Raw genomic sequence first — 24,694 nt, forward strand, 5'->3', positions numbered from 1 at the left:
AAGTAAAATGTTAAGCAAAGGGGCACAAACCAAGGATATCTGAAATCCTCACACTAATAAGCTTACTTCAGACAGAGGAAATGCTTAAAATTGTTTTAAAAATTCTATGACAATATTAAGATAAAAATAATACTCCTGATGATTACAAAACTGACACGTATTTAAAGAAAAATTTTACTAATAAACTTAGTGACCAACAAATATCTCTGTTAAACATGCCTATTTCCCTGACAGAAATTAAAGAAGCTTTAAAAATGGGAAAAATGGTAAAGCTCCAAGGTTAGATGAAGGAAGTATGGAATTATACAGTCTGCTTCCATTAAATATTTTAGAATTACTGAGTGACGTTTTCAGAATAATTCAGAGTGACAAAATAATTCCTCCCTCATGGAAATTTTCTGCAATATCACCTATACTTAAATGAGGGAAGGATAAATTAGTCTTCACATAGATCAATTTCATTATTAAATGTAGACTACAAAATATTTCCATTTTTCCTACAAGATTAATAGATATAGTAGACAGGATTTACAATTAACAGATTAATGTAAGATAATATAAAAAGGGCAGTACCTATCTTAGATTTAGCAAAAGGAATGAACAACAAATTGGCCATAATTAGCTTAGATATTAGGAGAGCTTTGATTCTGTATACTGTAACTGCTTGCTTAAAACTTTATAAGCATTTACATTTCCAGACAGTGCAATGGAATATTAAAAAAACTGTACAGAGACTCCAAAGTATATGTCAAAATTGATCTTACATTTCTTAAGGATTCACTTTAAACAAAGGCACAAAGCAAGGGTGTCCCCTGTCCCCTCTATTATTTGCATTAATTATCGAACCCTTAGCTAATAATAAAAAGCAAAGACATGATGGATTCTCAATTAAAATACAGATTATATTTTACTACATCTGTTGCATTAACAATATGAGAGTTAAATTATTCAACTGAAGAACCAAATAAGAAAACTGAAAATGTTCAAGAGGAATTGCTGCTGAAATTTAATAATAATAATAAAATTGAAGCTTTAGTGTTACAATTACTAGACAGCAAGTTTAAATATAAAGATAAATATAATTGGAAAGGAAAAAACTAAAATATTTAGAAATAAAAATCTATCAAGTTGTGACCAATATTAATAATAATAAATCTGAAACAATAACTGAAGTGTTACTTATTAAAAATGGAATGAATATTTTTTCTACTTGTGAGGTTAGGTTAGTACTTATTAAAATGATTACATTATCCAAGATTAAATATACATTGCATTCACTAGATTTAATAACTGACAAAACATTTTTAATGAAAATGGAAAAAAATGTTAACTTCATTAATATGGTATCCTAAAAAGCCAAGAATTGCTTATAGAAATCATATAACATCATGGGACTAAGGAGGTATCAGCTTCCCAGATGTAGAATCTTAGTCCATTGCTGCAAGTTTTAACTCCATTACACTCTGGATAGACTCAATTTACATTAATCAATGAAAAATCATCCAGGAGCAGATTACACCAAATTCTTATAAGTTTATTAAATACAATAAATTAGAAATATGTAATAATCTTTTCATGTGGTTAAAGGAGAACCGCACCCACAGACCGAAAAAAAGAAATGTATTTCATCATGTCTTTACTCGGATCTGGCATCTCAATTTTTCCAGTCCTCCTCTAGGTATCCTACAATGCAGCGTTTAGCTTTAAACTACTACATTATAACCACAAAGCTCTTATCAGTGCATTGACTTTACATCTGTTTTCACATACACTCTGCTTTGTTTTCGTCAGTCGGGTTTAATTACCATTTTTTGCTTTTCAATGCAAAATTAAAAGATAAAAAGGTAATCAAACAGAACAGTATTCTCTGTGCCTGTTGCTTCTTTTTATTTCTAAAATGGCCAATTTTCATTCTTTCTTCTTCTGTTATGCCAGAGTTGTAGTCCTTAAATTCATCTCTCCTCCCCCTAAACAACCCCCCTTCGTATCCAAAGGGGCAAAGGTAATTTGAGCTTGTTTGCTGCTGTGATTGACAAGTCACAGCAGGAGACAATGTTCATGTACTGTTTTCTTGTACTATCCACCTATTTACAGTAGGACACTTATTTTTGCTGCACCATATCCTCTCTCTCCTCAAATTTTAATCATTACTACCTAATTGGTAACACATTTTTTGGCAAAACTTCCAACTTAATTTTTCAGGGATTCCAGAGAAAGCAAAATTCTTAAATAACCGTGTCATAAATTCCATAAAATAAAACGTTTTGATTGCATCTAGTAATGCGCTTAAAATAAGACCTTTTACATCCCATGACAGTGATAGCTTAACTGCATTCCCATCAGTGATGCTAACTAGCTAAGTTTTTGATTTCTGCTGTGCCTTTGTTAATTGTGTAAATGTATGCACATACTTTCTGCGGTTTGTTTACACCTCTGTTAGCACCCTTCATGACTCATTACATGTCTCTGCAGTTTAACAATGAGTGTGTTAATCACTTGCTATAACCATTTACTTGGTTGGGTGATGGACTGAACCACTGCTGCAGCATTTGCATGAACTAGCGCCTGTTATCGTTTGTTGTTACTGGTCTAATTTAGGTGTTCTTAATGCTTTGTACATTTTACTGCACAGATTATATTTCACTGTAGTAATGTAATACTGAGTTAACTATGCTGCTGCTTGTATGGTACTATGTTACCTTGTTTAGTATTATGTATGCAATCTGTTTGCAATTGTTGGTAGAACTGGCTTTATTACAACTATATATATATATATATATATATATATATACATACATATACATTATATATATATATATATATATATATATATATATATATATATATATATACACACACACACACACACACACACACACACACACACAAAAAACCCCTTCAGATGGTCGAACTTTTAAAAGGTCGACTTTCAGATGGCAGAGACTATACGATCGAATGTTTAAAAGTTCGAACGGTCTGAATGGGGATCTCCATAGAGCACGGAATGGGAATTTTTCCCTTTACCACAATGTAGTGCGATCTCGGAGTTGGTAGTAGGGGGGCTTGCCCCCTTACTAGCACAGTTTAGTTTTTTTTTGGTCGTTTATTTATTTTCACATTGTCAAACATTCAAATGTTCGATCATATGGTCTCGGTCATATGAAAGTCGAACATTTGGATTTTCGATTATGTGAAGTAGACCCATACATACATAGACATATACACACACATACATACACATATAGGTCTACTTTGACTCACTGAAAACTCATTTCACTGAATTTCAAAACACTCACACCAAATCGCTGAAAGCTCAAATCACTGAAAACTCATTTCACTGAATCACATTTCACTGAATGTAAGTACTGTTGGGAAAATAAAAAGTATGTGCCCTTTTCCCCACTGTAGTGCAATCCTGGAGTTAGTATATATAATTAGGGTGCGTGGGGTCATAGCCCCCCACCTACTTTTGGTTTTATATTGTTAGCTTTCAGTGAAATGAGATTCATAAATATAAAAGCCAAGTAGGTGGGAAGGATATGCCCTCCACACACATCCCTAACTATATATACTAACTCCAGGATCACAATACAGTGGGGAAAAGGGCATATACATTTTATTTGCCCAACAGTACTTACATTCAGTGAAATGAGTTTTCAGCGATTTTTTTGACGGTGAATTGAAATTCAGTGAAATGGGTTTTCAAGTGAATCAAAGTAGACGAATGCTGTGTCTTTCGGCTTTTCCCGGTTAGGGGTCGCCACAGCGGAACTCCGGTCCACTAATGATTGGCAGCAGATTTTTACGTGCCGAGTTGCCAGCCCTGACGCACAACCTTCAACGAAGGTATGCCCATTCATGCATGTCTCCACACAAAGTAGACTAATATATATATAAAATATGCACACACGCATACATTTTACATATATATATATATATATATATATATATTACACACACACACACACACACACACACACACACACACACACACACACACACATATTCCAGTATCATTGCAAAAATGCAGAACTCCCTCCCACTTGAAGTGAAGACACAGACAGACAGAGTTTCAAAAATCAGGTAAAATCCTACTTCACCAAGTCCTGGATATGTACATGTTTCAACCCAGTTCCACCTAGCCTATGTATAATTAAATTCAGCTTAGCTTGCTGTTATATTTTCCAACGTGGTGGAATTATGTTTAAAAATACTAAGAGACTAGTAAGTTTAACAAAGTTGTGTATTGTTCTTCTCTCTCCGCTGTACTACTAACATTCTTAAGGCAACCTTTGTCAAATTGTTAGCCTGTTTTCTAAACAGTTGTATGCTCTCTTTCAACTAACATTTTGCAAGTTTAAACATTTCTTGAGTGTCTAATTGTAAGGAGTTCGTCTCCCTGGGCCTCTGCTGAAAACGGGCAAACTTGTCCAGTTTGACTTACCCAATAAACAAATATAAAAATAAATAAATATACACACACATAATACGAACACACACAGCGCACAAGTGTGTTTGAAATATTTGTTTACTGGGGTAGCACACTGATCCTGGATGAAATTTAAAAGATTTTATAAGAAAAAAATACAGATCTAAGCAATAACACAAGTATTTCAGATTAGCCTGTATATGTACAGAGTGTAGTAGTACAATATTTACATTAGTTTGTAAACCTTCTGTAATTGTTGGAAATCAGGAGAGAGGTGGAAAGGACAGAGGGATAATGTGCCGTGTTATTTATTTAGCTTTTTTGTTGACAAGGTTAATCCCACTAGGATAGTGATCTGTCTTGTGTGATGTGGCATGGATGCTTTGTGCTGGACGCTAGCACCTGTGTGAACGGAGATCTGTGGACTGGCTACTATAATTTGATATTGAGGCTTGTCACAGACTGCCTTGTAAGCAACATCTAACAGCTACCTCTGCCCTTTTACTGTAAACAAAAGGCAATCAGTGTGATAGGGCATAAAAGACAATATACTGCAATGTCAGGTCACTGTCTATACATTTTATTGGGGGGGGCAGTATGGCTGTAACAGTGCAATTCATTGCTCTGGACCTACATCTTTTGCAGAGGGGGGCTGCAGTAGGACTTGGTTGTAAGGCACCTGGCCATTTCTGCAGCTGTGGTAGTGTTACCAATACATGTATTTGTATCCGCAAACTCCCAACCAAGCAGCCAAAGCAGTGAGCCAAGCTGCCTCCCTCTACCCAGGATTTGTGTGTGTGTGTGTGTGTGTGTGTGTGTGTGTGTGTGTGTGTGTGTGTGTGTGTGTGTGTGTGTGTGTGTGTGTGTAAGCAGTGAGGTAATTTAATGTACTAGGGTAAGTCTCCAGTCAATCCAATATATTCGTGGGGAACTTCAACTACACCACTATAAACTGGGAATCTTACACAACCCCAAACTCACAAGCCCAAACATTCCAGCTAGTCCAAATACCCACTAAGTGAAGATTGCAACCCCCCCCCCCAACACACGCAGTACAACATCCTCACAAATCCAAGTCATATCAGGAAGCTGTCTCCTTTGAAATAAAACCTGGGACGCTAGCCTAATACGAAACTTTCAGGAATTACTCCAAAGGAAAATAATCTACTATTAAGTGACACTCTTGCAAAATTTCATGAAGTTAAGTAGCCTCATAGCCTAAAGGACAATCACAAAGCATTCTTTAGCTATAGTTAGAGCCTCAAAAGGCAATACATAACAATATGCTAAACTAATTGCAAATTAAGCTACCTATACACAGCCACTGGATACAGCAACTCTACTGGCTGATAAACCCCAATCCCAAGTTTATCTTGCTTTCTCCTCTTGACACCTCTCAAGAAGTAACCCCAACTACAACTATCACTAGCGAATAGGTTCTCAATGATCTCTAAATGGCCAGAAACACTGCACTGATGGGTCTTATCCCAAGACTCCTCCTAGTTAGCAGAAAACATGACCTGAAGGGCCCACTAGAATGATTATTTAACTATAGCCTCCAAAAGACTTTATGCCAAATGAATGTAGGACTGCAGCCATTATCCATCTGCACAAGGGCAGACCATCTACCAACTACAGTAATTACCGACTTATTAAGTCTGACTAGTTTTGTATGTAAAGCCACAGAAAGAATCATTGGTGTGATAAATAATGACATTGAAACCTTCAGACACCGGACTCAACCCCGTCTGATTAAGTCAAGGGTAGGTCATGCCTGCTCAACCTAACAGGCTTTAAGAAGTTCATCAAAGCAATGGATGAGGGCAAAAATGGTGCATATGGCCTATCTTGACATGCCAAGGCATTCTACATCCTACCCCACTCGAGCATTGTAGACAAGCTCACGAGATTAAGTGTAAACTCCTATATCATTCATTAGACAATCAAATGGCTTACAAAGACGTCCCAAGAAGTCTGTAAAAAGGTCAGTCACTAGCAGAGTCACCAAGTGCTTGGTGCTGGGGCACCTCCTTTTTGGCATCATCTCCACTGAAGTAAAGTCTAATATCATTGGCCTCTGGATGGCCAAGTTCAGAGGCAACTGCAAAACTAGACACTAGAATCCCCCAAAGACATAGATATTTTCTGAGAAGGCCTGATAAAAACTAATAACTGATACCAGAGTCACTGCCTAAAATTCAATACCAGAAAATGTATAATAGTAACCTTGGGTAAGACAGCCATTCCATGAGTGGGCTTTTGTGAATTCAGTATTTAACACTGTCATTTAGTACAGGCAGGGTCTGTCATCATACAGAAAGGCGGATAAGTAATGCATTCTATCCAAGCAAGGCAGTATTTGCCTAGTCAGTGCATGTTCTTTCACCTGCTGTCTGATGCAGGGATATGAATCTGGATGCCCTTATAATAAACAACTTTACTTTCATTGAAATAAGTGACATGAGAGCTTTAAGAAACGCCAATCCTGGTATCTTGGAATTAAAAAGGGAAGGGAATAAATATAAACTTACATAAACACAATAAATAATAATATGTGGGATGGATTTAACTCGTTAATGGTATAAGATTACCTTGATGATTCAATGTAAACCTATAATTGTGCAAAAACATGTTGAATTGCTTCCTGTGTATACATTGTAAATTAATAAAAATTCTCTTAAAAAAAAAAAAAATGCATCCACCTTATTTAAGCTAATTGCTATTCAAAGCTTCTAGAAACTACTGGCTGATACTACAAGAGAATGCCTCACTACTGCATTTAAGCCTATATCTGCTAGTCATGGTATGCCTTAAATTGTCATGTTAGGCAATGGTTCACAATGTACAAGTGGCTTTTTTTTGCTGGAATACAGAAATACTCCAGTATAAAGGTACAGGAGTGGTACCACCAGCAAACCTAAATTATTTGCCAGTAGTTGAGGAGTGGTACCACCAGCAAACCTAAATTATTTGCCAGTAGTTGAAATTTAAATTACATATGTGATACATGTACCATACTGTTCACTCCTGTGCGAACAAGAATCAGATTCAAGAAAGAATGAAAATGAATCAGTCTAGACAGGCAAACCAGAACTATTTACATTAGTCACCTGAAGGTCAGAATTGTGTGCTTACATCCAGGACTTGTACACTAAAACCCCAAGCAGCCAAGATCATCTGTGGCAAAGATTACAGACTATCACACATTCCACAGAAAACATAAAAGACATTTACTGAAAACCAATGACAATTCTTTTTGAAGAAGCAATGGGACTAGAAGGTACATCTGCATACATGTAGTGAGACTGCTGAGAAAAATGTCACCTGCCAATGGTGGCAAAAGATTTTCCTACCGCTAATATGACTGTCCCAGAATGTTAAATATTCTAGATTTGTTAAGAAACTTAAAAATACTAGCTCATTATTATTTCAGTAAAAGTCTAGCATAATAGCGTTTAAGAAATGCAGTACTTTTATGCTTTTTACTGCGGGCAGTCTAACTTAAAAAATGAGCTTAAAAACCTCAGCTTTGGCCGGCTAAGAACTTGCTATATTCAACTGGACGTATAAGAGAATTTAAGTACCTTTATCTGCTTTATTTTTTCAAAAAAATACAGTATTTAAATTGATTTTAACTGTGTGGAAGGAATATTTAGCTGAACTGGAAGTTTTCACTCTGCTCTTCAGTGTGGAAGGAATATTAGCTGAACTGGAAGTTAGTCAGTGTTTGCTGAATTTTGTTATTTGCTAGTAATTACAGGTGTGGGGGTAGTCACATTCTTTGATTTCCTGTCCTTGCCTATTTAAGTGGTACAGTGTGAAATATTTTCTGCTTAAAAACCTCAGCTTTGGCCTAAGAACTTGCTATATTCAACTGGACGATAAGAGAATTTAAGTACCTTTATCTGCGTTTTTTCAAAAAATACAGTATTTAAATTGATTTTAACTGTGTGGAAGGAATATGTAGCTGAACTGGAAGTTTTCACTCTGCTCTTCAGTTTGTCCCACCCTCCCTGTTTTTGTTTTGGTGTTAATCTTAGTGGCCTTGCAGCTGCCCCTCTTGTAAATTTGTGTTTGGATACTCCTTCTGGGCCCATCTCATTTGCTCACTCAACTGAGTGCAGTGAGATCATATTCTGATTTCAGGCACTCCTACTGTGTACAAAGAGAGCATCTGGGAAACAGAAAAAAAAAAAAAAAAAAAAAAAAAATTTAAGCTCGTTTCCTGCCTTTCCTGTTAAGTGGTATAGACTATTTGTAGGCTTTTGAGCCCCCAAGCCATTCTGTGTTGGAGGGAAGCCTTCTAGCTTAGTTTTTTTTTTTCCCTACAACTAGCCAGTTTTCTAGTTTCAGCATTCAAATCTGTTTCTTTGATCGCAGCACTTTTTCAGAAAAAAAAAATTTCATCTGCTTTTACTGTACTTGTGTTTCTACCTACTTTTTTTTACTTTTGCATCATCTTAAAAGTACTCAGTTGTATTTATTACTGCTTGGTGTAACTCATTCTAAGCCTTCTGGTTTAAACACTTGGGCTTCGGACCAGTTGTTTTGCACTGAGAGGGTTTGTGGTCTGCACTGTAGTGGCAGAACAGGTAGCTTACATCCTTCTAGGTTGGGAACTGCTGATTGAGGGCTCAGTGTCTGTTATTCTAAAAGTGTATTAATTCTGGTTTAAGCACTTAGGCTTTCAGGCCAGTTATTTTACATTAAGAGGGTTCGTGGTCTGCACTCTTGTGGGAGGAGAGGCTGGACTCTGCCCTTCTGAGCTGGGAATTTCTGACTGAAGGCTTATAAGTGCATGCATATCTGAACTGCTTCTTACTGAAGTTGGTGCGCCTTGTTTCCTGTGGCATAGACTGGATTCGGGCCTGCTGGATCTAGCTTTGCTTGTGTAACTTGAGCACTAATCCAGGCATTCTCTAAAGTATTCAGTTGTATTTATTACTGCTTGGTAGTAACTTGATTAAAGTTTAGCTGTCATTCTAAGTCTTTTGGATTAAGCACTTGGGCTTCAGACCAGTTGTTTTACATTAGGAAGGTTTGTGGCATGCACTGTGGTGGCAGGACAGGTAGCTTTCATCCTTCTAAGTTGGGAACTGCTGATTGAGAGCCCAGTGTCTGTTATTCTTAAAGTGTATTAGTTCTGGTTTAGGCACTTGGGCTTCAGGCCAGTTATTTTACATTAAGAAGGTTTGTGGTCTGCACTCTTGTGGGAGAAGAGGCTGGACTCTGCCCTTCTGAGCTGGGAATTTCTGGTTAAAGGTTTATAGTGCCTGAATATTTGAACTGTATCTTACTAAAATTGGTACACCTTGTTTGCTGTAGCATAGACTAGATCCAGGCCTGCTGAATATAGCTTTGTTTATATGCTTGTTGTTTGTTTGCTTGTTATTTCCTGGAACGCTAATTCCACCTAATATGCGGCGCTTCTGTGGCTCACTAGTGATATCTGCATTGCTTACTGTACTTATTTCCTTGTTTCACTTGAAAGAAAGTTACTGTTTGTCGTTTTTGCATTTAAGTTACCTGTAACACATTGCACTTAAGTTACCTGGCACTTGCTCACTAAAGCAATTATATAAGTCAGCACTAAAAATTAAAAGCACTACACCCTCACTCCCCACTGGCCCTGGTTTTCGATTATTAAGGAATTCCCAATATTATTCTAGCATGTCCAAAGGTCAGTTGTCAATCTCCTCTCCGGTCCAGCTGGTGAATCTGGGAATCTTGAGGCAATGTTACAACTGCCTCATGTACACAGACAACCCTCTCCTCCTCCCAACAAATTCCAACACATGTGAGAGATGCAACCATATAGCCAAACTGGAGGCTAAGCTCTCTCAACTCAGTACTGGCATAACCAGTCAGGAGGAGAAGGAAACCATACTCACTACAATTCCAGTCTCACATAGACCTACCACAACAGCAAACCAAACACATAATCACACAAAACATACTGAGGCTCTAAATAAAGATCTGCAGAAGCAGCAGAGACCTCCAAAGCAGACACCCAAGCAGCCGCTACCCCAAAACAAAACATGTGCAACACATATCTCACAAAGCCAGTGTGCCAAACAGTCACAGCCCTTAAGACTAAACAACACACCTGATACACTTGTAATAGGTGACTCGGTGACTCTATCGTCAGGCACACGGACGTCCCGCTCACCAGGCTGAACAAGGAGAGGGTCACGGTGAGCAGCCTGTCAGGTGCTAGGATCCGCCACATAACACAAGCACTCAGGTCACTCCAAGGCAAGTACAAATATGACTCAGTCATTGTCCATGCTGGTGTGAATGACCTGAGATGTACCTCCCTGGACTACATGAAAAGAGACATAAAGGAGCTCTCTGAGCATGTAGCCCAGGCCGGTATGACCCTGACCTTGAGTAGCATCTTACCCTCACCAAGAATGATGCCACAATATGAAGACAAGATGATCAATTTCAACAATTGGCTTAAGTACTGGTGTCATTCAAAGGGGATCCAATGCCTGTCAGCTTGGGATGATATGCTCGGCAAGCCACGATGCTTCGCTAGGGACTGCTTGCACCTGTCACCCTGGGCTTTCGGATATTGGCAAAGGCTCTTGCTACCCCATAGTGCCTTTTTAGGCAAGGCTCAAAAGACAAACCCACCTCCATAGGTATCACAAGGGATAAGAAACTAAGAGTAATGCTACTCAACGCCAGAAGTCTAAACCTCAAGATGCACGCGACTAAACTCTCCTTAGCATGGAGAACATCGATATCTGTGCAGTAACAGAAACCTGGTTCAGGGCTCCCGAGAGCACCCCAGCACTACCAGGTTATACCTCATACCATGCTTTTCGGCCCCAAAACTTGGACTGAACCACAAAAGGAGGGGGAGAATCGATATTCAAAGATACCCACACCTCCAGGTTGGTGGCAAAGCACCAAGCATCAGAGACTATCCATGTGCAACTAACAGTGGGTAAAACTGCCTTCCAGTTTATAGCCTGCTACAGACCACCCTCCCAAACCCAGGAACCCCACTCGGCCTTCCTGAGAACACTGGAAAATATGAAGGTCTCTCCAAACACCATTATATTGGGCGACTTCAACTACCCAAACATAGACTGGGAGCATTACTCTAGCTCCAACACCCTAGCCCAAAGGTTCCTAGAATTTATAAACTCAAATGCTATGGAACAACTTGTTACCACTCCCACAAGAGGGGAAAACATACTGGACCTGATCATCACCAACATGGGGGCTCTATGCTCCAGACCAGAAGTGTATCCCTCACTGGTAAGATCAGACCATAAACTAATCTCACTGGATATTCACATCCCGACCCCACCCCTGCCCAGAAAACCACAGTGAAAAACTTCTCTAAAGCAAATTTTACACTCCTCAAAACTGAGGTGGAATCCTTCAAAGCCCCGGCCTGTGGAAAATGGCCCAGACCGCAGAATCCTTTATAAACGCATTCTATGAACACCTTCAGGAATGCATGGATCATGCGATCCCAAATAAAACCAAGACCCAATCCTCCAAAGGCAGATGTCCTGTCTGGTGGACCCCAGCCATAAACAAACTATACAATAGAAGGAGGAAGCTACTAAATGATAAAGCAAAATCCCAAAAAGGGAAGGCATCAGTGATCAGTATTAGCAAAAAACTACGGGCACACATAAAATTGTCTAAGGCCAGCTTCCAGACAAAAATTGCACAGGACACTAAGGATAATCACAAAGCTTTCTTTAGTTATGTTAGGAACCTGGGTGGTAATTCCCAGATATGCTCAGAATTAGTCCAAAATGACAACAAATACACCGAACCCACAGACATTGCCAACATCCTAGCTGACAGGTTCAGCGCAAACTCCCCCCCCCCCAAAAGGGCAAATATCTATCCCAGCAGAGTGCTGCCCCCCTGACATCTCAGATGCTCAGGTAAGAGCCGCTCTCCAAAGCAAAAACACAGCATCAATGGGACCAGATGGTGTCCCGGCTGCGCTACATGAACTCAAAGAAGAGCTAAACCCAAACATAAAACTACTGTTCAATCTCAGCCTTACTACAGGATATGTGCCCAAAGAGTGGCGTGCAGCAACAGTGGTCCCTCTCCATAAAGGTGGTGCCTCAACGGATCCTGGAAACTATCGCCCCATAAGCCTGACTAGCTTGGTCTGCAAAGCTATGGAAAGGATCATCATGGACCTCATAAATAAAGATATTGGGGACCTACAAACACTGGATCCTACCCAGTTCGGCTTTGTTAAGGGCAGATCCTGCCTCTTAAACCTGGTTGATTTCTTTGAAACAGTCACCAAGGCCATTGACGAGGGGAAGGTGGTCCACACAGCCTGGCTCAAGGACAGAACCCACATGGTTAGAATTGCTGGAGCCATGTCAGACTCCAAACCAGTTACAAGTGGTGTCCCACAAGGCTCAGTCCTGGGACCTCTCTTGTTCGGTATATATTTCTCGGAGGTACAGGCCAACACGGAAGGACTGTGGCTGACAAGTTCGCAGATGACTGCAAACTGGGTGCCATAATCGACTCTCCAGCCGACACAAGCATCCTCCAAAAGGGCCTCAGAAACAGACAACTGGTGCCAGTGCCATGGCCTCAAGCTAAATGCCAAAAAGTGTATAGTCATTCCCTTTGGCAAAAACAAAGTGCCCACAAATTACCACATAGGTGGAAATCCATTAAGTACAGAAGAAGTAATTAGGGACCTGGGGACCCAAGTTGATAGGAATCTCTCATTTGACAACCACGTGGCCAAAGTGGTTAGAAAAACATTTTATATAGCCCACCTAATCATGAAGGGATTCACATCTAGATCAGGGGAGGTCATCGTGCCTCTTTACTCATCCCTCATCAGGCCCATAATTGAGTACAATGCCCCTTTTGGGATGTACCTTACCAGACACCTGCAGCAACTGGAAAGACCCCAAAAGTACCTCACCAGGAGGATCAAAGGGCTCAAACAGATGCCATATGCTGCCCGGTTAAAGAAACTCCAGCTCTACTCAGTGGCATACCGCCTGTTCAGAGGCGGTCTGTGCCTGACGTAAAGCCATGTCCAACCCGAATTAATGGACATGCTGCACCTCAGAAAATCCAAATCCCATCGAGCTACCGAGAGACTTGAACCTCAGCACTGAAATAAATAGGACATGCTGGAGGGACAGATTCATAACCCAGAGGCTCCCTTCACTCTGGAATAAAATCCCAGTCCAGGTTAGGCAGAGTCCCTCATTGACTCTCTTCAAGAGGAATCTTGATGAGTGGATGGGAGATCGTAGGTTTACCCCGGGTATCACTTCTGTGTCACTGATAGAGGCACAGTATACTAACCTCGAAAAAGGGCATAGCAAAATAAATTTAAAATGGGTGGCGAAAGACAAACACATTCTGGCTAGGCTTATAAATGCCCTAGGGCAGATAGCCTAGTATGAACCTATGAACCTATGAGCATACAGTCACTTAGAAGTCAAGCGCTTTCACGTGGCTTTATTGGAGAAAGGTGACAGCAATAACTAATGTTTATTTCAATAAAATTTAACCACGATGTAATGGTCATGTAACGTGTTTCCGTACGTGTGAGAGCTGCAAAAGTAAAACAAAAAAAAAATCATTAAGCTAGTGTTAAACCACCTGGCGGTCATTTCTTTTTCTAGCTTGAAGTATCAATGTCTACTGGGCTAATGGAAGTGCATGTGTGACCTGCTACACCATTTGACCAGCAAATACAGCTGTGCACAATCTAAACTCAAGACAAGAGACACGGCCACCATCCTAGCTAAACAGAAAAAGTTCATGCCCTTTCCATAGTACGGGTACATTATCGCTAATTTCCATTTAATAGTTACCGTGCAATCTAAAGGTACAAAATGTAATGTCGCCCTCACCCCAGACACACACACCTAGTCTGACAAACAACCTGGAGTCTCAAGAACGAAACATTACTATAATTTTAAAAACACATAACAAATAAACAAATCTTAAAGATGTAAACAGAAGAGACACAAACATAACCGAAGGAAAACATATCTGATTACAAAATCGATACAAACGAGCTGCTTACACACACAAATTGTAGCTAACAAAACGGACAGCATAAACACAAACAAAAAAACTCCAACACACAGTAGGTACAGCGTCCATACAATTACACTTGACATCTAATAATTCCTCTTGATAAACTAGGATCACATATGCTTAGTTTGACAGTCATCCTAAAGAGGTCCTCTTTTGAACTTTCTCCTGGTGCAGCACCACGACAAATTACATTTTCCAAACAGATGCAACTACCTCACCGAACGTATTCCTCACAGTGTGGCAACACTTTAAATCACCCTTCGCTTCACTTTAGGTACCTTTTCAGGAGTCTCCTTAGCGACTCCTCTCTTCACCCAAGCTACGCAAGTGATCTGACAGCTCATACTAAAGCTCCGAGGAAAAGAAACCCAAAACAGCACTTTATCCAAATCACAGTCCAGCTTAATACCACTCCACGTTACTCTTGGTTTTCTGATGCTTCCTGAAGGTCCTTTCTCTGTCAGAGCGTACAAACTCTAACGTAATAGGGTTATCCACACTGTCGCCTGTGTGGTGTAAACTTATATTAAAACGCAATTAAAAACTGTAAAAGTAAAGAAAAAGACTAAACGGAACCGATATCAAGACAGTTATTTCTCCGTCGGTAACAAAAGCCACAAGATCGCTCATACACATATTTATCTAGAAAAGGCTTCTTTCAAAACCACCCGATTACTTAAAGGCAGAGCGTACCTTTTATTTTATATTATTTTATTTACATTATGAGCGGACAGGTGATCCGCTGTGGCGACCCCTAACTGGGAAAAAGCCGAAAGAAGAAGATGATTTACACGTATTTACTGAGACTGTCTTATATGGAATTAAACTTCATTTTCAGCGGAGACCCAGTGAGAAAAGCTCAATGGTTGCATATGCAAAGTTATTATGACAATGTGCTAAACGTCTGTTAAAGCAAAAGCAATTATGGCATATCAAGAGTTCAACAATGAATTAATTGTGCAATATGCAGTTATTAAAGTGAATATATGTGAGAGATGCAACCATATAGCCAAACTAGAGGCTGTGCTCCCTCAACCCGGAACTGGTGCAACCAGTCAGGAGGAGAAGGTAACCTCACACATCACAAATCCAGTCTCACATAGTCCTATCACAACAGCAAACCAAACACATAAACACACAAAAACATACTCGGAGGCTCTAAATAAAAATCTGCCTAAGCAGCAGAGACCTCCAAAGCAGACATCCAAGCAAACACTACCCCAAAACAAAACATGTGCAACACATAGCTCACAAAGTCAGTGTGCCAAACAGTCACAGCCCTTAAGGCTAAATAACACACCTGATACACTTGTAATAGGTGATTCTATAGTGAGACACACTGACGTCCTGCTCACCAGGCTGAACAAAGAGAAGGTCACAGTGAGCTGCCTGTCAGGTGCCAGGATCCGCCACATAACACAAGCACTCAGTTCACTCCAAAGCAAGTACAAATATGACTCAGTCATTGTCCATGCTGGTGTGAATGACCTGAGATGTACCTCCCTTGACTACATGAAAAGAGACATAGTATGATCATCTGATCATGTAGCCCAGGCCGGTATGACCCTGACCTTAAGCAGCATCTTACACTCACCTAGAATGATGCCACAGTATAAAGACAAAATGATCGATTTTAACAATTGGCTACAATTTTGGTGTCATTCAAAGGGGATCCAGTGTCTGTCAGCCTGGGATGACATGCCTGACAAGCCACGTTGCTTCGCTAGGGAAGGCTTGCACCTGTCACCCCTGGGCTTTTGGTTATTGGCAAAGGCTCTTGCCATCCCCATAGTGCCTTTTTTAGGCAAGGCTCAAAAGACAAACCCACCTCCATAGACAACACAATGAATAAGAAACTAAGGGTAATGCTGCTAAACGCCAGAAGTCTAAACCTCAAGATGCACGCACGAAGCCCTCCTCAGTATGGAGAACATCGATATCTGTGCAGTGACAGAAACCTGGTTCAAGGCTCCAGAGAGCACACCAGCACTACCAGGTTATACCTCATATCATGTTTTTCGGCCCCAAAACTCAGACCAATCCACAAAAGGAGGGGGAGTATCCATATTCATCAAAGATACCCACACCTCCAGGTTAGTGGCGCTGCACAAAGCATCAGAGACCATCCATGTGCAACTAACAGTGGGCAAAACTGCTTTTCAGTTTGTAGCATGTTACAGACCACCCTCTCAAAATCAGGAATCCCACTCGGCTTTCCTGAGAACACTGGAGAATATGAAGATCTCTCCAAACACCATTATATTGGGTGACTTCAACTACCCAAACATAGACTGGGAGCATTACTCAAGCCCCAACACCCTAGCCCAAAGGTTCCTAGAATTTATAAACTCAAATGCTATGGAACAACTAGTCACCACTCCCACAAGAGGGGAAAATATACTTGACCTAATCATCACCAACATGGGGACTCTATGCTCCATACCAGAGGTATACCCCTCATTGGTAAGATCGGACCATAAATTAATCTCACTGGATATCCACATCCCGACCCCACCCTCAGCCCAGAAAACCACAGTGAAAAACTTCTCCAAAGCGAACTTCACACTTCTCAAAACTGAGGTGGAATCCTTCAAGGCCCCCGGGCAAGTGGAAACTACGGCCCAAACTGCAGAATCCTATATAAACGCATTCTATGGACACCTCCAGGAATGCATGGATCATGCTATCCCAAACAAAACCAAAATCTTCCAAAGGCAGGCGTCCAGTCTGGTGGACCCCAGCCATAAATAAGCTGTACAACAGAAGGAGGAAGCTACTACATGATAGAGAAAAATCCCTAAAAGGGAAGGCATCTCTGATCAGTATTAGCAAAAAACTATGATCCCTCATAAAATCCACCAAGGTCAGCTTCGAGACAAAAATTGCACAGGAAACTAAAGATAATCACAAAGCCTTCTTCAGTTATGTTAGGAACCTGGGATGCAACTCCCAGATATGCTCAGAGCTGATCCAAAATGACAAAAAATACACTGAACCTACAGACATTGCCAACATCCTGGCAGGCAGGTTCAGTTCTAACTCCCCCCCCCCTCTCCCCCAAAAGAGCAAATATCTATCCCAGCAGAGTGCTGCCTCCCTAACGTCTCAGATGCTCAGGTGAAAGCCGCCCTCTCCAAAGCAAAAAACACAGCATCAATGGGACCAGACGGTGTCCCGGATTGCATCCTACATGAACTCCAAGAAGAACTAAACCCTCATGTAAAGCTGCTGTACAATCTCAGCCTTACTACAGGATATGTGCCCAAAGAATGGTGTACAGCAACAGTGGTCCCACTCCACAAAGGTGGTGCCTCTACGGACCCCGGAAACTAATGCCCCATAAGCCTGACTAGCCTAGTCTGCAAAGCTATGGAGAGGATCATCATGGAACTCATAAACAAAGACATTGGGGACCTACAGACACTAGATCCCACCCAATTCGGCTTTGTTAAGGGCAGATCCTGCCTCTTGAACCTGGTCGACTTCTTTGAAACAGTCACCAAGGCCATAGATGAAGGGAAGGTAGTCCACACAGCCTACCTGGATCTCGCAAAAGCATTCGACACAATACTCCACTCGAGCATCATAGATAAGCTATCCAGCTTAAATATAAACCCCTATGTCACTAGATGGGTTGCAAACTGGCTCAAAGACAGAACCCACAAAGTCAGAATTGCTGGAGCCAAGTCAGACTCGAAACCAGTTACAAGTGGCATCCCACAAGGCTCTGTCCTGGGATCTCTCTTGTTCGGTATATATTTTTCTGAGGTACAGGCTAACACAGGAGGACTGTGGCTGACCAAGTTCGCAGATGACTGCAAACTGGGCACCATAATTGACTCTCCAGCTGACATGAGCATCCTTCAAAAGAGTCTCACAGAGACGGATAACTGGTGCCAGAGCCATGGCCTAAAGCTAAACGCCAAAAAGTGTATAGTCATACCCTTTGGCAAAAACAAAGTGGCCACAAATTACCACATAGGTGGTAACCCATTAAGTACGGAGAAAGTAATTAGGGACCTGGGGACCCAAGTCGATAGTAATGTCTCCTTCGACAACCACATTGCCAAAGTGGTTAGAAAGACCTTCTATATAGCCCACCTTATCATGAAAGGATTCACATCTAGATCAAGAGAGGTCATTGTACCCCTTTATTCATCCCTCATCAGGCCCATAATAGAATACAATGCCCCATTTGGGATGTACCTTACTCGACAACAGTCAGCAACTAGAAAGATCCCAAAAGTACCTCAAAAAGAGGATCAAGGGACTCAAACAGATGCCATATGCTGCTCGGTTATAGAAACTCCAGCTCTACTCAGTTGCATACCGCCTACTTAGAGGCGATCTATGCCTGACGTATAAAGCTATGTCCAACCCGGAATTAATGGACATGCTCCACCTCAGAAAATCCAAATCCCTTAGAGCTACGCGCTCGAGGGACTTAAACCTCAGAACAGAAATAAATAGGACATGCTGGAGGGACAGATTCATAACCCAGAGGCTCCCTTCACTCTGGAATAGAATCCCAGTACATGTTAGGCAGAGCCCCTCACTGACTCTCTTCAAGAGGAATCTTGAAGTGTGGATGGGAGATTGTAGGTTTACCCCTGGGATTACTTCTGTGTCACTACTAGTCAGAGGCACAGTAAACTAACCTTACAAAGGGCACAGTAAACTCAATTCAAAGGGTGGCGAAAGCCAAACACACTCTGGCTAGGCTTGTAAATGCCTTAGGGCAGATAGCCTAGTATGAACCTATGAACCTATGTTTTATACCAGAAGTCTAAACCTCAAAATGCACACACTCAAGGCACTCCTCAGTATGGAGAACATCAACATCTGTGCAGTAACAGAAACCTGGTTTAAGGCTCCTGAGAGCACCCCAGCACTACTAGGCTATAACTCATACCATACCTTTCGGCCACAGAACCAGGACCGAAACACAAAAGGTGGGGGTGTATCCATATTCATCAAGGATCCCACACCTCCAAGTTAGTGGTGCAGCACAATGCATCAGAGATCATCCATGTGCAACTAACAATGGGCAAAACTGCAATCCAAATTGTAGCTTGCTACAGATCACCCACCATGGCCCAGGACCCCCATTCTGCATTTCTGGAGACACTGGGAAATATGAAGGTCCTACCAAACACCTTAATACTGGGTGATTTCAATTACCCAAACATAAACTTGGAGAACTACTCAAATACTAACTCCCTTGCCCAACGCGTCCTAGAATTTATAAACTCGAACACCCTGGATCAACTGGTCAACACCCCCACCAGAGGGAACAACATATTGGACCTGGTCATCACCAACATGGGCGACCGGTGTTCCACACCGGAGGTCAACCCCTCGCTGGTTAGATCAGATCATAGTCTAATCACTCTGGATATCCACATTCTGTCCCCACCCCAAATCAAGGAAACCACCATGAAAAACTTTTCAAAAGCAAACTTCACGTTACCTAAGACCGAGGTGGAAAGGTTCACAGCCCCCATGCTAAAGGACAATGCTGTCCAAGCTGCTGAAACCTTTACAAAGGCACTCTATGAGCATCTGCAGGAATACATGGATCATGCTATCCCAAGTAAAACCAAGACTCACTCCTCCAAGAAAAGGAAACCAGTCTGGTGGACCCCTGCCATAAACAAGCTACACAACAGAAGGAGGAAACTAGTACAGAAAAGAGTAAATTCCCAAGAAGGAAAGACATCCCTGATCAGTATCAGCAAGAAACTACGATCCCTCATTAAATCATCCAAGGCTAGTTTCGAAAGAAAAATTGCCAATGACTCCAAAGTTAACCACAAATTGTTCTTTAGCTATGTCAAGAACCTAAGTGGAAACTCTCAGATCTGCTCTGAGTTAGTGCAGAATGGCACAAAATACACTGAACCGACTGATATTGCAAACATTCTGACAGACAGGTTCGGTGCAAACTTCACCCCCCTCTCACCCCCTAAAGGGCCCATAAGCATACCAGAAGAATGTAGGGCCCCATCAATCACCAATGCACAGGTTAAAACAGCCCTATCCAAAGCCAAAAACACAGCTTCAATGGGACTGGACGGTGTCCCAGGCTGTGCCTTACAAGAGCTCCAAAATGAACTAACCCCTCACCTAAACACTCTGTTCAAACTCAGCCTCTCTACAGGCTACGTACCCATAGAGTGGCACACAGCAACAGTTATCCCGCTCCACAAAGGTGGAGCCACAACAGACCCCGGGAACTATCGCCCTATATGCCTGACTAGCCTGATCTGCAAGGCTATGGAACGCATCATCATGGAACTCATTAACAGAGACATTGGGAACCACCAAACCTTGGACCCTACCCAGTTTGGTTTTGTAAGGGCAGATCATGCCTCCTAAACCTGGTGGACTTCTTTGAGATGGTTACCAAGGCATTAGACGAGGGAAAGGAGGTCCACACAGCCTACCTAGACCTCGCAAAGGCTTTCAACACCATTCCCCATTCTAGTATTATAGACAAGCTCACCAGCTTGAACATAAACCCCTATGTCACGAGATGGATTGCCAACTGGCTCATGGATAGAACCCACATGGTGAGAGTTGCAGGCTCTATGTCCGACTCTAAACCAGTTACAAGTGGCGCCCCCCAGTGCTCAGTCCTAGGACCCCTCCTGTTTCGTATATACTTCTCAGAGGTACAGGTAAGCATAGGAGGACTATGGCTGACCAAGTTCACAGACGACTGCAAACTAGGGGCCATAATTGATTCTCTGGCTGATACAGACACCCTTCAAATGGGTCTCACTTTGACGGTTACCTGGTGTCAAAATCATGGTCTCAAGCTAAATGCCAAAAAGTGCATAGTCATCCCCTTTGGAAAAAACAAAATACCCGTGAACTACCACATAGGTGGTAGTCCCCTAAATACAGAAAATGTAATAAGGGATCTGGGGACCCAAGTAGATAGCAATCTCTCCTTTGATAATCATATTGCCAAGGTGGTTAGAAAATCCTTCTATGTGGCCCACCTAATCACAAAAGGGTTTGCATCTAGAACAAAAGAGGTTATTGTGCCTCTCTACTCATCACTCATTAGACCCATCATAGAATACAACACCCCATTTGGGATGTACCTTACAAGACACCTGCAACAGCTGGAAAGGCCACAAAAGTACCTCACCAAGAGGATTACTGGCCTCAAACAGATGCCCTATGCAGCCCGACTCAAGAAACTCCAGCTGTACTCAGTTGCATAAGCTTACTCAGAGGTGATCTCTGCTTGACATACAAGGCCATGTCCAACCCAGAATTGATGGACATGCTCCACCTAAAAAAAAAACAAATCCCAGAGAGCCACACACTCTACAGATATAAAGCTCACCACAATGATAAATAGGACATGCTGGCGGGATAGACTCCTATCCCAGAGACTCCCCATGCTTTGGAACAGGATTCCAATATACATCAGGCAGAGCCCCTCACTAACACTCTTCCAGAGAAACCTTGACGGGTGGATGGGAAACAGAAAATTTACCCTGGGGATCACTGTACTGGCTCTGCTGGACAGTGGCACAGGGAACTAATGGCTCTGCTGGACAGTGGTGCAGGGAACTGATGGCTCTGCTGGACAGAGGCACAGGGAACTAATGGCTCTGCTGGACAGAGGCACAGGGAACTAATCTAAGGGGGTGTGAAAGCCAACACATTCTGGCTAGGCTTATAAATACAGTTTTAGATGTAGTACTCCAGTGCACATACATTAACGTGAATTTTTTATGCAAAATTAATAGACTTTTGGTGGTACAATATGTTTACTTTGAAGGAAATTTTTATACAGAGACAGTGTTGGAGACATTCCTCTCAACTGTCCCTGTCCCTGATTTACTCAAATTTTAGGTCTGTCCCCCTTAATCCCTCTTAAAACTGGAGACTGTTGGAGAAAAGGTGGTGAATTGCACTTAATAAATAATGACAGTAATTAGAAATATATACTTCTTTTAGTTCAGAAAAATCTATATTAATTTTCATTGTCTTATTCTCCAAATGGCGCTATTTAATAGTGCAAATATTTTAAAAATGTCCCTGATTATTTGTGGATTTGTCCCGACCCTGATTCTGTTGAGATTTTTCCCTGATTGGATGAGAGCTAGGACTGGAGATAGTCACTCAGATAATAAGGGGGTCAGTATTTCTGGGTCCCCAGGTTGGGCAGATACAAGGGTGAAAGAATCAAGGGAGAGAAAGAGTAATATATTGTTGTGTAGTGGAACAGCGAGCCTTGGCTAAGGACAGACAAGATTAGTGTGAGACAAGACAGAGCTGAGGTTTTGTGAATGACGAGTTAGTGAGCAATATATAGCAGAACCATCCTGATTTTGGTGAATGGAAAACATGTTTGGAGGAAACCACAGACGAATATTCCATTTCAAAATCCTGGGATGCAGTATTTTCAGCTGAACATTTAGTCATTCAGTGTTTTGTCAACTGTGCATGATTCTAAGAGACGTCCCAGATTCTGACTTAACATTTTGCTCTGTTCTCCTTAGCTAGATGATATTTTGAGAAAAATAAAAAATAATAGTAATAATAATAATAATAATAGTTTTATAGTCAACGGGTAATGATACACATTACAGTCTTATCTTCCTTCAGCAAATGTATGAAGATTCATGCCCTGTTATTCTGTCAACTTCCTAATTCAGTGCTATTCAAATTTAAGAAGACATCTTTGTTCCTGATTACTTTTGGCAGGGATCCTGATTTTACATTAATTTAAATTTTAAATTTGTTTTACTGGGAAAGTCCGACTGGGCAGGGTTGTCCATTTTCAATACAATATGATTAACCAACAACATACAACATTTTAGAAAAGAAACAAGCTAAAATTGTCATAAAAATTATACACATGCATTTAAGTAGTACAAAGAAAAGATACAGAAATATTCAAGACTGAGCTATGCATAATAACATTCACCAGAAGATAACGTGATACATTTTTACCAAAAAAAATACCAGTCAGTCCATCCGTCCCAAAATTATATTGTCTCAGTATTGAAAAAAAGAATAATCATGGAATCTGGCATTTTAGTTCAGAGCACTCATTCATGGCAGGCTACATTTCTTTTTATATTTACAACTCATAATAATGTCAGCTTACTTTATTTAGTGTTCTGTAAGCAGAATCTACTTATATACATAGATAAACTGGAAAAGGATAAAATCACAATAAGGACCGGAAGCTATCTTTAAAATTCATGGGATTAATTCCCAGATCTCATTTCATGAAAATGGAATGGCATTTATTTATTTATTTATATTTATTGAGGAATGGAAATCAGGGTCCCTGATTTTTGGCTTTGGCCTTGATTCATGATATAAGGGTTGAGATTTGTGCCAGAAGGTACATACACTGCAAGGATTTGCACAACTAGTTAAGAAAATGACTTGCCATGGGAACTGCATATTTTAGGTATCAACTGCAGTAAGTAAAATACATTTTGAAGCTGTTGTAAAGGACAGTAATTTTCATCTGCAGTATATGGGTCCCCTAAGTTTTGTTGAATGGTGCATTTAATCGACAAACGCAGGGATGGAGTTTAATGTCAATGGTACAGATAGCTAGGCAATCCAAATATCAATGGTGTGTTTTGTCAAGATAGGTGAGTGGGGATGGAGGTGGGGTTAGAGTGTTTATGTGTGTTAGTGAGTAAGGGTTAGGGTTAGGGATAGGTGTATATTTGTGTGCAAGTGTGTGTATTTAAGGGTAAGGGTTAGGTAAGAGGATAGATATAGTGTTCTTAGAGTGTGTTTGTGCATGTTTGTGTGTCTGGGAGTTCACCCTTACTTAATGAAAAAAGTCCCACAATTATTGTTTAGATCTGGAATGGAAACAGTTTTTCTTTTTCAATCTTTTTAGTTCAATATTTAGCTTGTTCGACATTATATTGTTCGAACGTATTTTATTGATGTTTGCTGTTTGACATTAAATATGGTCAATCATACATAATATAAATATATATATATATATATATATATATATATATATATATATGTTCATATATATATATATATATATATATATATATATATATATATATATATATATATATATATATATATATAGGGTTCTTGCTATTTTGTCAAAGTGAGAACACATTGAATAGTTAAACATCTAGTTATATATATATATATATATATATATATATATAT

At 40.6% G+C, this 24,694-nt stretch overlaps 1 protein-coding gene across 1 annotated transcript in view; it reads right to left on the bottom strand.

The window, feature by feature from the left end:
• PWP1 (PWP1 homolog, endonuclein) overlaps positions 1-14,977 on the bottom strand; it is a 630,765-nt gene extending 615,788 nt beyond the window's left edge. Inside the window, exon 1 of the mRNA XM_044087585.1 lies at positions 14,785-14,977. Within this exon, the coding sequence (XP_043943520.1) occupies positions 14,785-14,850 (66 nt within the window). The 5' untranslated portion in view covers positions 14,851-14,977. The remainder of the gene's footprint in view (positions 1-14,784) is intronic.
• Positions 14,978-24,694: the final 9,717 nt, after the last annotated feature.

This window comes from Protopterus annectens, chromosome 11.part0 (assembly GCF_019279795.1).
Source record: "Protopterus annectens isolate FY-2018-M chromosome 11.part0, PAN1.0, whole genome shotgun sequence".
In the NCBI taxonomy this organism is placed as follows: domain Eukaryota; kingdom Metazoa; phylum Chordata; order Ceratodontiformes; family Protopteridae; genus Protopterus; species Protopterus annectens.